Source organism: Episyrphus balteatus, chromosome 4 (assembly GCF_945859705.1).
Source record: "Episyrphus balteatus chromosome 4, idEpiBalt1.1, whole genome shotgun sequence".
NCBI classification, from domain to species: Eukaryota; Metazoa; Arthropoda; class Insecta; order Diptera; family Syrphidae; genus Episyrphus; species Episyrphus balteatus.
In genome coordinates, this window is record NC_079137.1 from 10,885,590 (window position 1) to 10,905,908 (window position 20,319).

Here is a 20,319-nt window from a genome sequence, read left to right on the forward strand (position 1 = left end):
TTATATGGTTGGAAATAAACTAAAAAAAATATTTTCCAAGTTTCAAGTCTCTAACTTAATTCTAACCCGTACCGGTAAGCGGTTGAAGTTTCTTATGGGAATAACATGGGGTTTCTTGGACCTTGTTCGATCAATTATAAATTCCAGCCAAACCATTCGTTCAAAAAATTTAAAACTTTACAGACTCAAATCTAATAAGTGAAGCTATTATGTGAAAATTTTTCAGATTTTAAATTGTTATAATTTTAGAGATTTAGCTTGTTAAAAAAAGTCATTTTTTCAGACTTTTTCAAAAATCGCTTTTTACACGTTTAATGCCAAAAATTTAAAAAACATACATTTTTATTCACAAATAAGCATAGCATGTATACTTAAAATGCAAATTCAATTCATAGTTACATAAAAAATTAGTTTTGTATTCATTCTTCAAGTCACATCGATATTCAAAAAACGTGTTCCCGATTTAAGAAAAAGTACTGTAGTAAATAAATAAAAAAATAGTTAATTATATAACTTTGAATTGAATATAAATTTTAAATATACATACTACGCTTATTTGTGATTAAAAATGTATGTTTTTTAATTTTTTGACATTAAACGCGTAAAAAGCGATTTTGAAAAAGTCTGAAAAAAATGATTTTTTAACAAGCTAAATCTCTAAAATTATAACAATTTAAAATCTGAAAAATTTTCACATGATATCTACACTTATTTAATTTGAGTCTATAAAGTTTTAAATTTTTTGAACGAATGGTTTGGCTGGAATTTAAAATTGATCGAACAAGGTCCAAGAAACCCCATGTTATTCCCATAAGAAACTTCAACCGCTTACCGGTACGGGTTAGAATTAAGTTAGAGACTTGAAACTTGGAAAATATTTTTTTTAGTTTATTTCCAACCATATAAGATCCTAGGAGCATAGAAATTCTTATTATTTTAAAATAATGAACACCCTATTGTGCACCTTGCAATTCACATCATGAAAAACCAAATTTTCTATTTACGAAAAAATAGCATAGATTCCGCAGTTTTGGTCAAATTCAATAAAAAAAATACGCCAATTTGTGCCTAAATGTATATTCTTTCAGAATATAACCTTACTTTATTTTTTTGTTTGTTTTATTTTGCAAAAAAAATTGGGTAAAGTTGAAAAAATTGGGAAAAAAATCACTTTTTCAAGATTTGTGGGATAAAAACCTACACTTAATTTGTTTAAACAATAGACTTATATACATCATTCAAAAGGTCTGGAAATCCTCTTTCCAAAAACATATAACATATTGAGAGTTGTTAGAAAAATGACTGAAATATTGATAGATTACATCGTAAGGTCTGTAAAAATGGTTTTTTGTAAATAAAAAAAAAATGGAGGGTTCCAAAAATATAACAAAAATATTTTTATGCAATTTTCGACCATACGAACAGCCTACACTATGTTATTTCTCGGGTGTATTTTTTTTTTTTTATTTTGTAGCACAGTAATTTAAGTTTATTTTTTCCGTATACAAAACGTAGCCTTATAAGCACATTGCTGATAAATTAAACACTCCTAGACCTATTGATAAGATCTGAGCTGATGTCTTGTTGGTGTACTTGAATACAAAATCTACCGTACGTAAGTAAATAATTCAAATGTGAAATTCATATCGACTACTTGTTATTTGTAAACATTCCAAATATGGAAAAACTTAACAATTAATTTATTACTAAAAATGTTTCATACAAAATTATATATAAAAAAAAAACAGCAACTAGATAATTATCGCCTACAAGCTATTCCAAGAGAGATTAGATACTCATAATAATTAAATACTCCTTTAGTACCTCCTCTCATTTAAAATAATGATATGCCTGAGAAATAGTTAATACAGTAAAATCTCTCTAAAGGATCAATGTACGTTGAGTTGCTAATTAAAAAAATTATATTTTGGTCTAATATGGAGTTTTTGACCTTGTCGTTTCACTCAAATTGAATTTTTTTTAAGCCTGTATCGATTTGGGTTTCAAACAGGTTTGAAAAATTGGATTTTTCAAAAACGAATAGGTCAAAAACGCCATTTTCCATTAAATCATCATATTTTTTCGATATAATTATTCAGTGAAAACATGGAACAATTATAATTTTAACCGTCTAAAGGTTGATTTTCTAAACTTGTATAACTAGCCTGAAAAGCATTTGACATTTAGATAACGGTCATGGTTAAAAAATACATAAATGGAACAATATTTAATGTCAAGTAAATTTGTTAAAATATTAAAATTAAAGTCTAAAAATTTAAGAATGTATTTTGTAGGTTAATTGTGTTTTTAAAGTCAGTTTGTTCATCTGTGGCGTCATAACTTCTAAACTACTTGTCGTTATTTGAAAAATGAGGTATCGTCGGAAGCGCTTTTCCTTTCCGGTAGTTATAAATTATGTAATGTTATATAAAACTGATGATGTAGCCCTCTAGTGGTAAAAAAGAAGCTAATAATCATCAATCAAGAGCTTCTACTGTACTGGTAGGTACTACAAAACTATTTCAACTCATTCAATCTAATCATTTTTGTATGCGAAAAACGCGTCACAATATAGTTATACATTATTTAGTTTCGCTTTGTTTATCGTTAAAAAAAAAAAACATAAAACGTGCAACTATTCAATTGTAACAGTTAGAACGTTTCAATTTTGAGTCGGAAGTAGTCGTCTCGGTATTTAAACTTTATAGTCTAAGACCTTCGGAGAGTTCGCAACCTCCATTGATGATCTCTCAATAGTTCAAACATTTCAAGTTCTAAATAATAAACCGCAATACAAAATTTATAATTTATTAATTGATAGGTAACTGAGACATTTTATTTGTAAGCTATTGGCTAGCTTTCTAGATTATATTGTGTGTGTGTGTTTTGTTTCTTCCAACATTGTTTGTGTTTAGTATTATTTCGAAGCTTTCTTGATTGAGTCTAAAGTGGTCACGGTTAGTATAGTAAATAAAAAATCATATTATATGTAAATAAACCGAATTAGTGTGTCAAGTTTTCTGTTTTATGAATGAAAAAAAAAAACAACAAAAAATGTATTTTTGTACATATTATTATACATATCATTTTTTAAATGAATGACAAAATAAGCTTTTGTTATTTTTTTTAACTATACTAAACGCTTACACAAAACAAAATAACTATACGCCTCTAAGTCATGAGATGAAAAAATTCAAATTCAAATTGCATTCAATGTAATTTTATCTACATTTTGTAATTTGCAAACATTAATAAAAAAAAAAAAATGCAGTCACCAAGTTCACTACGAGTAGTTAAGAAATTATCTAATCAACAATAATAATTGTGTTCAATAAAAAAAAAAAAAAACAAACTAAACTTAACAAAGTTGGTATTGTTCTATTAAAATAATATTCATGTTAAGTTCTTTATACTATATGCGTAGTTTTGAAATTGAATCGTCAGTTGTAAGAACGGAATAAATCTATTTTTTCCGAAATTGACTTTTTGATGCAAATTTCATCTTTAGGCGTAGACACATCTTTCAAGTTGAAAAAAAAAAAAACAAATTATGTTGGGTGTCGAAGTTACAGGGGTTGAAAAATTTTATAACTTTGAAGAACAGAATAAATCCAGGATTTCAGACTATTGATAAGGTCTTAACCAGAGGCGGATTTACCAGAAGGCTGAGTAGGCTGGAGCCTAGGGCGGCAAATTTTAGGGGCGGCAAATTTGGGGACCGATCTGTTCACCTCATAGAAGTCAAAAAGATTTTTCCATGACGAATTTCTGATGTCTTGCAGATATAATTCTTTAAAAAAATTTTCCAATGACTTTTTTCTCCCGTTAGTCATTGCACATTCCATATTCTAGACTAAAACAGAATACTAAAATGACTTGCTCTGGGAGATACAATTTGTCTAAAATCAGAAATTTATTTGGCAGTCCTCTTCGCTCTTCGCACCTCTTTCCTATGACACGATAATTGTTTTACTTAAGACTTAATTAGATTAATTAAATAGAACAATTACACGCAAAAAACCATATTTTAACCTTCATGTTTTTTTTTAATAATCACGTTCCTTAGGAGTTTTCACGTGGAAATAAGAAGGACTAATGAAGCTATCATATGTACTCGTATATATTTGAAAAAGTTGATGTGATTTTACTTGGGAAACCCATGGTTGTACAAAAATACCAGCGATTTACCAAAGCTATCCGTGTTTTACTGGCGAAAATACAGCAAAGATTCGGGTGGAAACCGTGATTTTTAAAGAGGAATCTCGTGATTTTAATTGATTGATTGATACCGAAGATTTTGAAGATGATTTTAGCAAAAAAAAAAAAACACAATCGTACAGCATGTTATGTTTTCCAAAGTAATTCGGGATGTTTTCGTTTATCGGGGAAACCAGTGATTTTAATGACGAAACATTGTGATTTTACCCAAGATTTTCATAATGATAAGAACAAACCTGTGCACAGCTGTGGTTTAACCGAAGTGACTCTTGATTTTCGTGCAAACCATCATTTAATTGCGGAACTCAAACTCATTGAAATAAAATGCACGAAATAAACCACTTTTGTTATGGGGTTTTCGTTTGGTACAAAAATCAATTTATTTTTTTACTTAGATCTGTCAAAAAACTGATTTTTTCCACAGTACACATAAAAAGGTAATATATTCCCAACTGACATTGGTCGCCAAATTGTCAAAACATGACAATTTGGTGACCAATGTCAGACCGTAATTCTTAATTAATTGAAATAACCGACGAAAAACGCACAAAAACCGAAACACCACGCGCACCACTAATTTTTTAACAATTATTGATTATTTTCCAATTGGTTATTTTTCAATTTATAATTTTTTCAAATGACATTTTTTAATAAATTAAAACAAAACAAATTTCCTGTTTACTGCGATTGAAATATAAAAATTAAAGGCCGACCTGACAGATTGGTGCCTATTTTTGACAAACAAATTTTGACAACGTTCGGAAGATATTACCTTATTATGTGTACTGTGGATTTTTTCATTTTTTAATTTCGTTTGGCCGAAAAAATTGATTTATTTTTTGATCTTAGATCAATTTTACAGATCTGGATTTTTCGGTAGATTTACCCCTCTTTTACTAATACCACTCTGCACCATTGTTGACATCCATCAGTTTGACAAATTTTTTTTTTTTTTTTGTTGATAACACGGTGTTACAAAAATGAGGTTTTAAAATATACGCGGGCGGAGACCTATCAGGTTTTGTAGAGCTAGTCGCACTGAATACGAAACGGTATTTGAAAATCCCCTAACACCCCCAAAATCTGGAGTTACGGGCAAAAAACGGTTTTTTGGACCTTCACCCATTGAAAAAATTCTAGCTTCGACAATTTTTTACCCATTTTTGATTTTTTTACAGTTTCTGATAGAAGATAAATATACCTTTTTAACAATGTATAAAACATGTAACTCGGTTAAACCACTTAGAATTTATAAGATGTCAAAGTTCAAAAATTCAATTTTTTTTGTCATTTGCCGAACTTCGGCATCAATTTAAAGTATATGTTTTCAAAACAACATGCTATTTAAAAAATATATTCTAAAACTATATCTATTTCCCAATTGATCGAGGTATTTTTTATGAAAATCACTTCAAAATTGGCTTAGAAAAAAAAATTTTTCGATTTCAACCCAGATACAGAAATTCGAACTTTTAGGTATAGAACAAAAATGTTGTTTTGGCACGTAGTAGGATAAGTTGGGCGCCAGGATTTGGTGAAGGGTTTTTGTAGAGGAGCTCAATACAAACATTTTTTTCTTTGGGAGAAATTTTTTTTACTAAAATTCACAGTCTGGACAAAAGTAGTATAAAATGAGTTTTAAAAAATTTTTTTCCCCTATTTTTAACTTTGAAATCGATTATTTCAAAAACTATTGGTAATATTATATTGATTTAAAAATTAGAATCAAATGCACAATTTTGCCTTTTGGAAATGGTAGAAGATATACCCCCCTCCCAAAGAAAAAAATGTTTGTATTGAGCTCCTCTACAAAAACCCTTCACCAAATCCTGGCGCCCAACTTATCCTACTACGTGCCAAAACAACATTTTTGTTCTATACCTAAAAAATTGTCGAAGTTAGAATTTTTTCAATGGGTGAAGGTCCAAAAAACCGTTTTTTGCCCGTAACTCCAGATTTTGGGGGTGTTAGGGGATTTTCAAATACCGTTTCGTATTCAGTGCGACTAGCTCTACAAAACCTGATAGGTCTCCGCCCGCGTATATTTTGAGTGTTACACCGTGTAATAAATTTGTTTTGGTTTCAATACAGAATTAAAATTGTTTTGAATAGCAAATAAAAATCAATCTGAAAACGTATTCGTTTCAAAACGAAAAAAAAAAATCAATTTATAGATCAAAATATAAATTTACCAAACGAAAACCCCATTAGTTTACTTGAAGATTCTAAGAGCTGGCTCTATATAAGGGCCAAAATACTATTTAGTGCCTATAAAGTTATCCTTTTCGACAGTGAATTTTGAAAAAAAAAATTGACATTTTTATCAATATATTTTTATATATTATGACACAGAATGGTAATACTTGAATCCATTATAAAATAACATTTGCACCGATATGTTTGGAATGATATTTCTATATTTATGACACAGTTTAAACACAAAGTGGTCAAAACCAAACAACTGCGTTACATTACTGCAAATTTCAATTTTATCTGTAAAATCATATAATTAAGCTCTCTGATATTCCTATTTGAAACTTAGGAACAATGTAAGTCTCCTATGAAGTTAAATCACGAAAAATTAATTTCAATTAAATATTCTTAATAGTTTATTACCAAAAATCAGCTTTAAAACTTTAAATGCCACTGCGTTACCAAGATATGTAAACCACAATGTTGCCCTGATTTGTAAACAATTCGATCCAAATTTGGATTTCAAACTTGTAGTGAATAATGTTAATTTTATAACTTAATATAGTTTTTCTAGTTATTTGTACTTTTTCTTCAAGAAAAATGAAATTAAAAAAAAGGGACATTTTTTTAGGCACTAAGTATTAAAAAAAATTTTGATGTTGGGGAAGAGCCGACATTTAGGGTAAAGTTTTATAATATAAAAATTTTTTTTCTTGTTATTTGACTTTGTTGAGATTGCTTTGAGTATTACTTCTTCAAAGTTGAATCAAAATCGTTACAGCCGTTTTCGAGTAATTTGCTATACCTAACGTGAAAAATTTTAATGAGAGGTACACTTTCTAAGCGAGATATAAATTTAAAAAAATGAAGGGGCAAGGGCGGCAAAAACTGAAAAGCCTATACCATGAAAATTTGTAAATCCGCCTCTGGTCTTAACTATGACTTTCACGAGTTTTGATTTCAGAAAACGTTGAATGGAAGAAGATAATACCGTGGAGTGCTATTAAATGAGAGGGTGGTTTTGGTTTTTTCAATTATCTCGTAAACAAAGCATTTTTTTGATAAATTGATTTTAAAACTTGTTGTAAAGAATCAAATTTAATATCGAAAAAATGTTTTTTTTTAAATTGAAAAAAAAAAAAATTCCATACCAAAACAGCCCAAAAAAACATGAAAAAAAGTCAAGAAAAGCGATTTTTTTGAGTTTTTTTGCTTTTTTAACGGATTTTTTTTTTCGGGCTGAGAAATTCATACGCATTGCTTTAAATAAAAACAGAAGATTAAATTTCCGTCAAAATGATGGGCTCAAAAAGTTTTTCATTGAAAATGAACCAAAGAATGACCATTCGAACCTATCTTTATTTTCCCATTTTTTGTTTTACTCAAGTAAAAAATAGACCACAACAAAAATTTTTGTTTAACTATGTATAACACTTTTTTTTTTTTTTGGTTACTAAAACTCTATCAATAGTTAATCGACTGCTATCATTTGGCTTTTGAGTGAAATTTCAAACCGTAAGTTGTAAGAACGGAATAAGTCCAATGTTTTTAAACCGTTATACCTGTCTACCAAAAACCGATAGAAATACAATTTTTGTCTCATTCTACTCAAATCTACATAATCTTTATTTTATCTGAAGGTCAAACATTTGAAAACAGTTAAATACAGAAGATATTCAGTTTTTTGCATTTTTCCAATAATTTTGCAAAATGGACTTATTCCGTTCTCACAACTTACGATTCAATTATTGTTACCCTTGCAAAGTTAAATATCGTCGGCGTATAGCAAAATTGTTCTACATCCACTTTTTACCGAAAATGAGTTAATGATGCAGTTTTACTAATTTGAGGGTGCTCTTTCCGAATTTGAAAACCGTTTTTTCATTCCTAAGGTTATATAATTTAATGGGACATAGAACAATAAAAACAGGGAAGTACCCTTTGAAAATGAGCCCAAGTAGTGTAGATTGTACTTAGTCCCATCATATTTTGTTCTAAGTCCACTTTTTATTTAGATTTTTAGTTTTTAAAAATATTTAAAAATAGTATGCACTTACTAATAAGGTAAATTTGTATTTCAGTAATTTTTTATTTCAACATAATGTTTCTGTTAAGACCAGGAAAGTGGAAACTCCAATTTTTTAATTCCGACACTTTTTAAAGTTCAAACTATAGCTTTCGAAATCCAAAAAAATGCGAACTGAAGTTCCTAAAAAATGCAACTTTTTTGAAAATTTTTACCGAAACGTATCGAAGTTTGGTCTTATTTTAGAGGTATCTTGAATAACAAGAAAACTGATCGAGCTATACGAAATCAAGGCTTTCGTGTTTCATCTTAGTCTACATAGGTTACTTCAAATTTCTGCAAAAACAATTTTAGAATTTGTTGTTTTTTTTTGGATTTTGAAAGTTTTATGTTTTTAATGCAACTTTTTTGATCATTGCAAAAAAATAAATTCAGATATTTTTATGAAATTTGGTACAAAAAAAGACTATAGGTATTCTAATTATTTCTTGTTATTTAAAATAGATTTTCAACCATGGCACCAGAAAATACTGAAAAATCAAAGCTTTTAACAGAATCCACAGTTAATGGAGAAGACAAACTATCAAGCCTTCCAACTTGGATAAATGAAGAGAATTTCCAAAGTGTATTCGAGGAAAATATCCCAGGATATAGAAAAACATTAAGCTTTGAAGTTAAAGAAACTGGTGGTGGTGGAGAAAATTATGCATCGATGATGATGAGAGTCAAAGCTAAAGTGGAACTTAAAGGTTTTCTTTGGATTTTTAATAAGTTTAGTCCATTTTTATCAAAAAAAAAACTCTTCCTCTTCAGATGGCTCCACAAAAGACATTGCATTTATGATCAAAACAACTCCACAAGGCGAACAAGGTGCCGCAATGGTAACCATGATGGGGTTATTTCCAAAGGAAACAGCAATGTACGGCAAGTACTTACTTGAATTTGAAAAAATGTATCGATCTGTCGGCAAAGAAGTCACATTTGGTCCGAAATTTTACAAACTCAAAAATGATCCTGGTGTTGAGTATGTTCTTTTAGAAGATATCTCCCCGAGAGGATTTAAAAACGTGAATAGACAAAATGGTCTCGATATGGACCATACCAACTCAGTTTTGAAAATTTTAGCCCAGCTACATGCTGTTTCTGCTGTTCGATATGAACTAAAAGGTGATTATGAAGAATCCTTTATGAAAAGTCCTTTCAATGAAGATTCTCGTGAAAGTCTTGACGCCATGATGAAACCAATGATAAAGGTTATTAAGGAATGTTATGCTAAGCATGAAACTGGTATCAAATATTTACCAAAATTGGTAAGTTAGAAAATGTATCCTATTTTTAGTTTTCATAATGTTAATTAATATGTTCGTCCTTTCATTATAGGAACTTTTGTTTGATAAAATGATAGAAAAATTCATTGATGAAAATAAACTTAATTTAAATGAATTTAATGTTATTGTTCATGGTGATTTATGGTCGAATAACATCATGTTTCGACACAATGACGAAGGCAAACGAGAAGAGACAATTCTAATTGATTATCAAATGAGTCGATTTGCAACTCCTGTTGTCGATTTATTCTACTTTTTACTATCTTCACCGAGTTTAGATATCAAAGTTTCATGTTTTGATGAATTTATACAATTTTACTATGACAATTTAGTTGAAAATCTAAAATTACTAAACTATCCAAAGAAATTGCCAACATTGAAACAATTGAGAATGGATTTATTAAAATATAGTTCATTTGGTAAGTTATGAAAAATTTTTCTTCTAAAAGTGTTTTTTTTTTATAAAGAATTTGTTTGTGATTTTTTTTTTAAGGTGTATCAACTTTAACTGGTATTTTGGCTGCGATACTTTTAGACCCAACTGAGAATGCAAATATTGATAATTTCCTGGAAGAAAATACAGAAGCTACGGATTTTAAAACCAAGTTGTATGATAATCCAAGATACATTAAGCATTTAGAGGTTATATTGCCATGGATGGATAAAATGGGATATTTAGATGAATCTTAATTTATCAAAAGTGTTCTTTAGACTTTTTTTTATGTACAAATGTTCGTCTTTAAGATTTCCGTATATGTTGCGCATTACTATATTTTCTAACAAAATTAGATAGTTAAGAAAGATCGTTTATAAAAATTATTGTAAAAAAGTATTAAAATATATTTATAAAAAAAATCTTTATTTCTCTTACTATTTTATGCCTGACTCTCTCGTTACGGACGTAACCAATTTAAATGTACATTTTTGTTGAAAAACATCGTTTGATATCAAAATTAACTAAATTTTCAAAAAAAAAAATTATTTGTAGATTTCTTTTTTAATTTTATTTTAAAAAATCAATTTTTTGAAAACTTCGTTTTCATGTGTCGATTGTTATACCTACAAGAAATTTTATGGCATACTTCGTTTGATGTTCAAAACATCGTAAAAACAAGTTTTTTTAATTAAAAAATTAATTTATTTTTAGGTTTTGATAAGCTTATAATATTAATAAATTTAACATATTATTAATTTTTAAAAAGTTTCAGTATTTTAAGCAATTTAGCACTAAAGCAATTACATGCTAACAAGTTGTGCATTTTTTTTTTTAATTCAATTTATTAAAGTTTTTAAGCAATTTTTTATTTCAAACACTTTTTTAAATTCAATCTTAATTTTTGTATTAAATAAGTATTTTTCTATTTAGGTTTTCACTGAATACAGCCTGTTTCGATGATGTTAGTTGCTGAACGCACTCTTTTTTTATTTCGACGTCACGAACAACTGTCAAGCAGTTTTTATTTGGTATAGATACCATTGAGAATTCATCGGTTCATCTTGTTCTAGTTTATATTGCTGTTGCTTTGTTTATATTTTTCAAGAGTGCACTGCGTAGGTACATTTAGGTATATTATGAAAAGAATTTCCTTTGATATTTTTTGTAGTTGATTTAAATTAACTTGAGTGCAATTAGTTGTTTGTCGAAAAAATCATTGGATATTTCTAATTTATCAAATTGTATAATTAATTTTATTGTTGAGAAGAAAATTCGAATTGAAAATAACGGTTTATAATATATTTAAATACTTTCATTCGATTTTAATTTAAAAATATTAACCAAAAATTTCAATATTTTTTGTTTGTTTGGAAAAGAATTTTTAATATTGTGTTGTTTTTTTTAGGTGCAACATTTAATTGTAGATATTGAATTATTTTAAAAATTTCAAAACATAGGTGACGTATTCGCTTTTCAGTTATCAGTACTCAAAAGCATTGCATTGTGTTTTTTTTATTTTACTTTTGTATTGAGTATTATCAATTTTAAATCTCGATTTGTGATAAGGCTTTAAAGATAAAACCTATACTTGATTGTGTTTACAGTTAATATAAAATAGATATAGGCAATCAATATTGAAAAATTAAGTTCAGTTACTTTAAACTCATCAACCATTAATCATTGACTGCTTATAAATGTGAGTAGAATTATTCTTCGATACAAAAAAAAAAAATATTTGAGTTTTAGTTAGAATTTATCAAAAAATTGATGTGCTAAGTAAAAGACATTAAAACTAATATTCAAACATACACAAAACCTAGCTATAAGATTTTTCTTATTTTTGAATGAAAATATGTACCTACACATTTCGAATCATTTCTTAAAATAGTTTTTGTTTGTTTAAAATATATTCAATATCAGAGTAAAGTATACTGGGGGAATAATAACACTGGTCGGCAAAAAAACAAAAAAAAAGTCGGGAGCAAGAACTCTGTAAAGTGATTTCAATTAATTTGAGTGTGCTGAATTCAAAAATGTTAACAGATTTATTCCATCATATCTAGTTTTTGAGCTCTGCTCATCCCTATTTTCGCTATAAAGTCGCAAAAACTAATCTTGAATGAAATGTTTTTTGACGTTTGATCTGAAATATATTTATATTTTTCTGTAATATCTTGCTTTTTATTCAAATCAGGAGTCCAAAACTGGAATTTGCTTCAAATATGCTTCAAAAAACCATAAGTTACCTTAACCACCAAGATTTTGAGATATCATAAATTTCTATACCAAATATCTTTTAGAAAAAAAAATAGCTTTAAAAAAAAAAAATATTCAAGACGAAAAAATATGGCTTTTGAAGATTGCGTAAGTAGTTTTGCAAAAAAAAATAAAATGCACGACTGGGTCGCACGAACTTGCTCTTGGAGTTAAAGTTGCTTAAATTTTTAAGACTTTTTATATAGAAATTTGAAAAAAAAAAATAAAATTCGTTTAAAAAAAAAAATAAAATAAAATCTGAAATTAAATTGCCCTCCAAAACAAGTATGCAGTTTTGATTGATATATTGACGTGCATTTTTAGAAAAAAAAATTTTCAAAATCGTTAGAGCCGTTTTTTAAAAAAACAATTTTTTATAAATAATTTTTTGGAAAAAAAGTTTTAAAATAAAATTGTAATGCCATTTTTTAGAAATCACTAATCAACATCTAAAAACAAAATTTCAAAAAAAATCAATTTCCCGTTTTCGAAAATTTCAAAATTTTTTCAAAAATCCAAAAATTATTTTTTTGAAAATTTTATTTTTGTTTTATATTTAAATTATATAAATGCTTCTTCACAAAAAATTTCGTTGAAATCGAATTAGAAGTTTCGGAGATATTCGAATTTGAAAAAAACGGTTCTATGGCAGGTACCGTTAATAATGATTTTCAAAAAAAATTTTTTTCATTGAAATATAGACCTTAGCTTTAAACTAACATTTGAATTTTTTAAACAAAATCGTTGGAGCCGTTTTTGAGATATTTCTACCATCGTAATGTCATGGAAAAATGTTATCTCAACTTTTTTTTTTTTGTACGAATGCATAACTTGATATATAGTACCTATATCGCAAGTAAAAAATTAACGGTGATGAAATTCAATGCCAAAAGTACCAACAAAATGCGTTTTTTACCTGTTAATATTCAAATATTTCGAAAACGTAAGGTGCCAGTGAAATTTTGACTTCAGATTCAGATTGACACAAAAAACCTTTAGAAAAATATGGTTTGGTTTAAGCTCTATTTTCGTTGCCGACCAGTGTAATTATTGTGAATCATTTTTTATTTAAATTTATCTTTATTAGGTATACAATATATACATTATGTTCCAAGAGTGAAACTTTTGTTGTACAGAAAATAAAGATTCTATAGATTTGAAAATGCTGTTGAAGAGGTTTTTTTTTATATTGACAGAAAACAATAAGTTGATTAATATTAGTTCTTAAATTAAAGCGTCTAACACAAAAATCAAAAAATTGCACGAACAAAGTATGGATTTCTTTAAAGACAATGGCGCAAAATTTTAAACGATTAAGTAAATTGCTAAAGCCATTATAGTAAGTTACTTTAAGCCAAAAAGCATACGGATTTTTATGTTAGTAACTTATACTTAATGGTTTTAGTTATTTACTAAATCGTTTGAAATTTTGCTCTAATGAATTTTTTAGAAAAAAAAATAGCTGTTTAAAAAAAAAATTTTAATTATAATAAATCTTAAACATTAAAAAAAAAACAAAAACTGGTAAAGAAATAATTAATGACCGACACAAAAAAAACTTCTTTTTCAAAGCAATAAAACAACATCTGAAATCAAATTGCCCTCCAAAACAAATATGCAGTTTTATTTGATGTATTAAGATGCATTTTTTAGAAAAAAAAAATTTTCAAAATCGTTAGAGCCGTTTTTAAAAAACTAATTTTCTGTAAATATTTGCAAAACAAAGTTTTTCAATAAAATTGGTATGCCATTATGTAGAAATCAATAATCAACTTCTAAAACCAAAATTTCAAAAAATTCAATGTCCCGTTTTTGGAAATTTGATTTTTCAAAAAAAAAAATTCAATTTTTTAAATTATTGAAAATAAATTAGGTAGTAGTTTGGAAGGAAATCAGATTTGAAAAAAAAAAAAACAGTTCTATGGCAGGTAGGTACCGTAAATAATGATTTTCGAAAAAAAAAGTTTTCATCGTAAGAGAGATCTTGCACCGAAAAAAAAATTTGATAATAACAGCTATCAAATTAACATTTTTCAGTGACAAAAGTCGTCCAACAATTAAAATATCAATTTTGATATTTTATCATATCATTTTGACATTTTTTAATTTCAGGTGGGATAGTGAAAATTTCACTTTGACAATTAAAATATCAATGTTGACTAGATTTTACGTTTTAGTTTATTATAATGAATCCTATTTCTTTCCTTTTCATTTTTATTATTTTTATTATTTTAAGAATTTTCTTTCTTTTTTCAAAACATTACTGAAAGGGAATATTCTTTACAAAATAATGGTGATATTATTTTTTCTATTATAGGTGATATAATTGTTTTGTTATTTTCTCCCAAACTTTGTGAAGTAAAATCTTAGTGCCGATCAAATTTTCTCAGTAAATCATACATTTTAGTTCGAAAAAACACAAAGCGCCTTTAAATTAGTACACATTAAGAATTTTTTATTTAATATTTTTCAATAATTTGGAATGAGAAATTGATATGAAAAAATGATAATAAAATATCAAAAAAAATTTCCAAAATGTGACATTTAAATATCATCCTGATAATAAAAATGTTGTTTTAACATTTTAAATATCATAAAACACATTTTATAGAGCATTTTTGGCTGATATTTAAAAAATGTTAATTTGATAATTAAAAAATGTTAAATTGATATTGGCTTTTTTTTTTCGGTGTGCCAAAGAACTAATACCTGAATTGAAAAAAAAAACGTTGGAGCTGTTTTTGAGAAATTAAACTTTTCCGAAATTTTTATATGACTGGTAGGTACCGCTATTTTTGGTCTAAAAAAATAATTCCAAAAACCTCTCTGGAGTACCTATATCGCAAGTAAAAATTGCACAAAATATCGTCTCTACAGTGAATCTCCGTACGCGTATAAAGCACGCAGTATAAAGTTATACTTTATGCAATAAATGGTGCTTCTTTATGTTTTAAATTTGCGGTGGAAAAAACTGTCATACAATTTATTTGAAATTTTTATTTTTAATTAAAGTGGCCGTTGTTGTTATACCTTAACTCAACCAGTTTTGAATATTTTTACTTGAAATTTAAACATTATTCCAACAGAAATACATTTTTGTATGACCTTTTCCGCCATTTTATTGTAAACAACATTATCGTAAACTACAATTATTGAGTTTTAAGTTTAGTTTTTTTTTTTTTTATTTAAGATAAGTTTTTTGTTTTTAGCCTATAAAGATGCTTGTTTGAATAAAGTTTCTTTGGAAATTGTTGATACACTTGAAAAAAATATTGCATTCATTTAGTTCCCAGTATTGGGAATAATTCCAGATTTTTTTTAAGTGAAAGTTTTTGCATTGTACCATGTACAATAGTACCTTTGACAAGTTAAAATATCAGTAAGATAATTTTCGTTCTAATTGATTGATTAAAGATCAATCAATGCGAATCAAAGTTCGAATAAATTATGTATGATAACAAAAAATCGCAAATCATATTTATGAATGAAAACAAAAATTGATTAAAAAAATTATAATATCTTAAAATTTTTAATGAAAACAATAGATAAAATTTTATGAATGAAAAATTGATAAAAAAAAAATAAATAAAATTTTCAGATTAAAAACTAATAAAAAAATAAAAAATGATGACTGCTTCAATTCCCCCATGGATAAATGAAAATCACATTATTGATGTTTTGGAGGAAAATCTTCAAGGATTCAAAAGTATAAATAAATTCAAATCATGCATTGCGGGTGGTGCTGGCGAAAACTATCAATCTGTTATTGTAAGAGTTCAAATTAATGCAGAACTAAAAGGTACAGAGAACTTTCTTTCTAACCCCAAAAAAAAAACCAACACTAATGTCTTCAATTTTAAAGATGGCTCAACCAAAGATGTCAGCTTTATAATCAAAACTGTCCCCCAAATTGAACAAGCTGCAATGATGTTAGCCATGATGGGACATTTTCCAAAAGAAAATCTAATGTACTCTAAATATTTACCAACATTCGAAAAAATGTACACCGAAATTGGTCAAGAAATCACTTTCGGTCCGAAACACTACACTCTCAAGAAGAATCCTGAGTCAGATTATGTCCTTTTAGATGATCTTTGTCTTGAAGGTTACAAAAATCAAAATCGTATCGAAGGACTTGACAAAGAACACACTGAAGCAGCATTGAAGAAATTAGCTGAATTTCATGCTGCTTCTGCAGTTCATTGTCAAGTTAATGGAGGAGAGTTGGAAGGACCTTTGGTAAATGGTATGTTTAATGACCAAATGATTGGAATGTTTGTAGCCATGATGAAACCAACTTTGGAAATATTCTTAAAAAGTCTTGAAATCAATGAAATTGATTCAAAATATATCGAAAAGGCGGTAAGTATTGAGTATTTTAGCTGATGAATTTTTTTTTTTAATGATGCAGAAATTTCTCTAGCGAGCTATGATTGACGTTGTGATGGACAAGTTCATTGAGCTAAACAAACCCAATCTTAAGGACTTCAATGTTATCTGTCATGGCGATTTGTGGTCGAATAATATTATGTTCTTGCACGATGAAGTCAATGGGAAACTCAAAGAAACACGATTTGTTGATTTCCAATTGTCACGATATGCTTCGCCAGTTATTGATTTGTATTACTTTTTGCTAACATCTCCAAAACTTGAAATCAAGGTTGCCAACTTTGATGAATTTATTCAATTTTATCATGAAAATTTGATAAAGAATTTGAAGCTATTAAATTACTCAAAGAAGTTGCCAACTTTGAAGGACTTGCATTTGGATCTTTTGAAAAAGAATTTTTGGGGTAAGGACTTTTAAGAAAAGTTGGTTGAGAAGTTGTTTATTTTAAATGATTTTTTTAAAGGTTTTTCAACATTAACAAATACTTGTGCTGGTATTTTATTGGATCCATCTGATGCTTGTAATGTAGAAGACTTTCTTAAAGAAGGTGATGCTGCTGATCAAATTAAAATGAAACTCTACACAAATCCAAAATATGTTAAGCAATTGAAAGTTATTTTACCATGGATGGATAGTCGTGGTTTATTGGACTTGTAACTTGTCCGATTTTTTCTAAACATTTGTATGCATTTTATTATAAATATTAGTTTTTAGTTTAAAAGTTGTGAAATTATTGAAAAAGTGAAATAAAAAGCATTTTTTTTTCTTTTAAGTTCTTTGAGTGTCTAATAAAAGAAGGGATTCAGAAAATTGGCAAATAATAAATTTATTAAAATGTTACTGTCAGATTGAACATCTGTTTAACTTCCCAAAAAGAATTATTATATTAAATCAACTTAATATTACAATTCATCACAACCATGTCAAATTAAGTCGAAGAAATTGCGATTATTTTCTGCTAAAAATTGCAATTTATTCCAAAAAAATTGAACCAATATTAAATGTGATGTCACATTGTCAATGAATTGTAATAAGAGGGTGCATTTTATTAATAATAAGGATATTCTTAAATAAGGGTGTATTTACCGTAAATAATTAGTTGAAAGAATTTGCCATGGGAGTGATTTAACGATGATCGGATTGCATAGATTTATATTTGGTTACAGTTCATAATATCAAAACAAGCTAGAGAGGGGTAGGTATAGTTTTTGAAGAAGTTATTGATGTCATTTAAACTTGTTATGATGAAGATTGGATTATTTTGAGATTGTTGAAGAAGAAAGATAATTATGATAGAAGAATAATAAAATCAAAGATTACACTATGTGCCTAGCACGATTTGTAGAGCTTGTCTTAAACGTGTTAAAATTGAATACTTTGAAGTTCTATTAAATATAGTTTCTTAGTCCAAACACATTTATTATAAATCGCAAAACTAGAATCAAATTTTGCAAATTGCAAAACAAAAAACCGTTTTTTATCCACAAAAAAAAAAACATTATTCTAGTTATTAAATTCAAAATTATAAAAAATCGTTAAAATCGAAGTTTACACCCAGTTTTAAGAGCCCCCGCACACTACAAACTTTCTATCGGCCGATAGTTTTGTCGGGTTGGGCTCCTAGTGTGCGCACAGGCAGGTGACTAAATAGTCGGCTGAGTAAGAAATATTTTAGTTTGAAGGCAATTGTGTAGCAAAACCAACTTTTTTTCGATCAAAAAAACTTTTTGATCGGCCGATACTTAATCGTTGTAGTGTGCGCACTCCCATACATTTTAATTCTGATTAAGAGACCGACTGAACTGTCGGCCGATAGAATGTTTGTAGTGTGCGGGGGCTCTAAATGTTTGACCAAATTTTAAATACTATTTCCTGTTAAAAATAAACAATTACTCAAAACATCATTATCTTAGAAAATGGCTTACATTTTTATGACCAAGAAAAAATCTCACCTCGTCGTCTCGCAATATTATAAATCAGGAATAATGTTTAGGAGTTTTGTAATCAAAGTCGTTACAGCAGTTTTCGAGGAAATTGCAATGTGTGTAATATGTTTTATGATTAAAGTTGGTCAAAAGCAAAATTACCAAAAATGCAAATTGATAATATGTGAACTTTATCTTAAAAAAAGATTAAAATTTTTTTAATTTGATGCTGAAAGTTGACAATTTAAGTAACAGTAATCGGTTAAAAACATTATTGGGACCCATAAGAATACCGCAGACGAAAAATTGATTTACAACATTCACCAACCTTTTACTGTTTTTTATTTTGAAAAAGTTTTTTTTTTTTAATTTTAAATCCTAGATAATTGCGTTCTTCAAAACTTTTTTCTAAAATCAAAAAAGAAAAATTATAAGGTATACTGAACTTCATTTTAACGTCCCAGCTTATTGTTGCATCAAATGAAAACACCCTAGATTCAAGGCCTAGTACCTACATCGCATGTAAAAGTTTTACATTTTTGAACTTTATGTGTGCTGCTAACCTTAATTTGAAATAAAAAAATTATTATGACAAATAAAAGGATGTGTTTAACTAATCTATACCCCTTTAATTGAAGCGATGGTTTCCAATCAAAGTTCGAATAAATTATGATTATAAAAACTCATATTTATGAATGAAAACAAGTGATAAGATGTATTGATTAATAAAATTATAATATCTTAAAATTTGTAATTAAAGAAAACAGTAGATTATATTTTATTAATGATAAGATGATAAAAGTAAATATCTATCAGATTAAAATCCAATAAACAGTTTCAAAAAAAATAAAATTAAGTCTTCATTTCCTCCTTGGATACATGAGTTTTTGTAGGAAAAAAATTAAAACACCTGATTACTGATGTTTATTGAAAAATCGACCTCGAATTTCTTTTTATGTTTCCGTTATTAGGAGTGCTTTTGTACACTTGCGAGTTAATTTTTCTACGCCATTTAAAAAAAAAAGTTTTAACCAAAAAAATGCTGTGTTAAAATTTTTCAAAACTGCAATTTTTTATAAAATACCTTTACCTAGGTTAGGTTCAAAAAACTACTATTTTTGAACCATTTTTCTTTGACATACTTTACGAGTGCCAATTAGCAGTTTTGTATTTCTTTTATCTTAATCGATTGATATAGTTTATCCTAAATCCTGAAACTATTTTCTAATTTTGTATAAGTGGATCAAATGAAAATAGATTTACTTTTTGTTTGAATAAATTATTATTTTAGAAAATAAACCTTGCATTCAGTGGTTTAATGGTTTAAATTTATGATAAATCACCCGTTCGTTTAAAGATGTGTTAAAAAAAATAGTTCCAAAAGACCACTAGATTTTGAAACTTCATATTTTTTCCAATTTTAGTCGTATTCAATTTTCTGGACCATCATGTTAAAAGTAGAAGTATTTTCATTTCTCTTTTACATGGTCAATATCTACAATTGCTCAAATCATAATAATGAACTACATATTTAATTAAAACAACAA

General features: G+C 27.5%; 2 protein-coding genes across 5 annotated transcripts; both read left to right on the forward strand.

Annotated features, from left to right (window-relative positions):
- Positions 1-1,770: 1,770 nt before the first annotated feature.
- On the forward strand, positions 1,771-10,486 carry LOC129919605 (uncharacterized). Of its 4 annotated transcripts, none has more exons than XM_056000547.1 (5): positions 1,771-1,894; positions 8,942-9,186; positions 9,251-9,747; positions 9,818-10,184; positions 10,259-10,486. In XM_056000547.1, the coding sequence occupies exons 2-5, from the start codon at positions 8,952-8,954 to the stop codon at positions 10,453-10,455; spliced, it is 1,296 nt and encodes a 431-aa protein (XP_055856522.1). In that variant the 5' UTR covers positions 1,771-1,894; positions 8,942-8,951; the 3' UTR covers positions 10,456-10,486. The 4 variants fall into 4 exon arrangements, with proteins under 4 accessions (XP_055856522.1, XP_055856523.1, XP_055856520.1 ...); XM_056000548.1 differs by lacking the exon at positions 1,771-1,894 and adding an exon at positions 2,641-2,841; XM_056000545.1 differs by lacking the exon at positions 1,771-1,894 and adding an exon at positions 2,642-2,821.
- A 5,568-nt stretch (positions 10,487-16,054) lies between these two features.
- Positions 16,055-17,619, forward strand: LOC129919610 (uncharacterized). Its single transcript, XM_056000554.1, has 4 exons — positions 16,055-16,256; positions 16,320-16,819; positions 16,881-17,250; positions 17,311-17,619. Exons 1-4 carry the CDS (start codon positions 16,082-16,084, stop codon positions 17,502-17,504), a joined length of 1,239 nt encoding a protein of 412 aa, XP_055856529.1. The 5' UTR covers positions 16,055-16,081; the 3' UTR covers positions 17,505-17,619.
- The last annotated feature ends 2,700 nt before the right edge of the window (positions 17,620-20,319 follow it).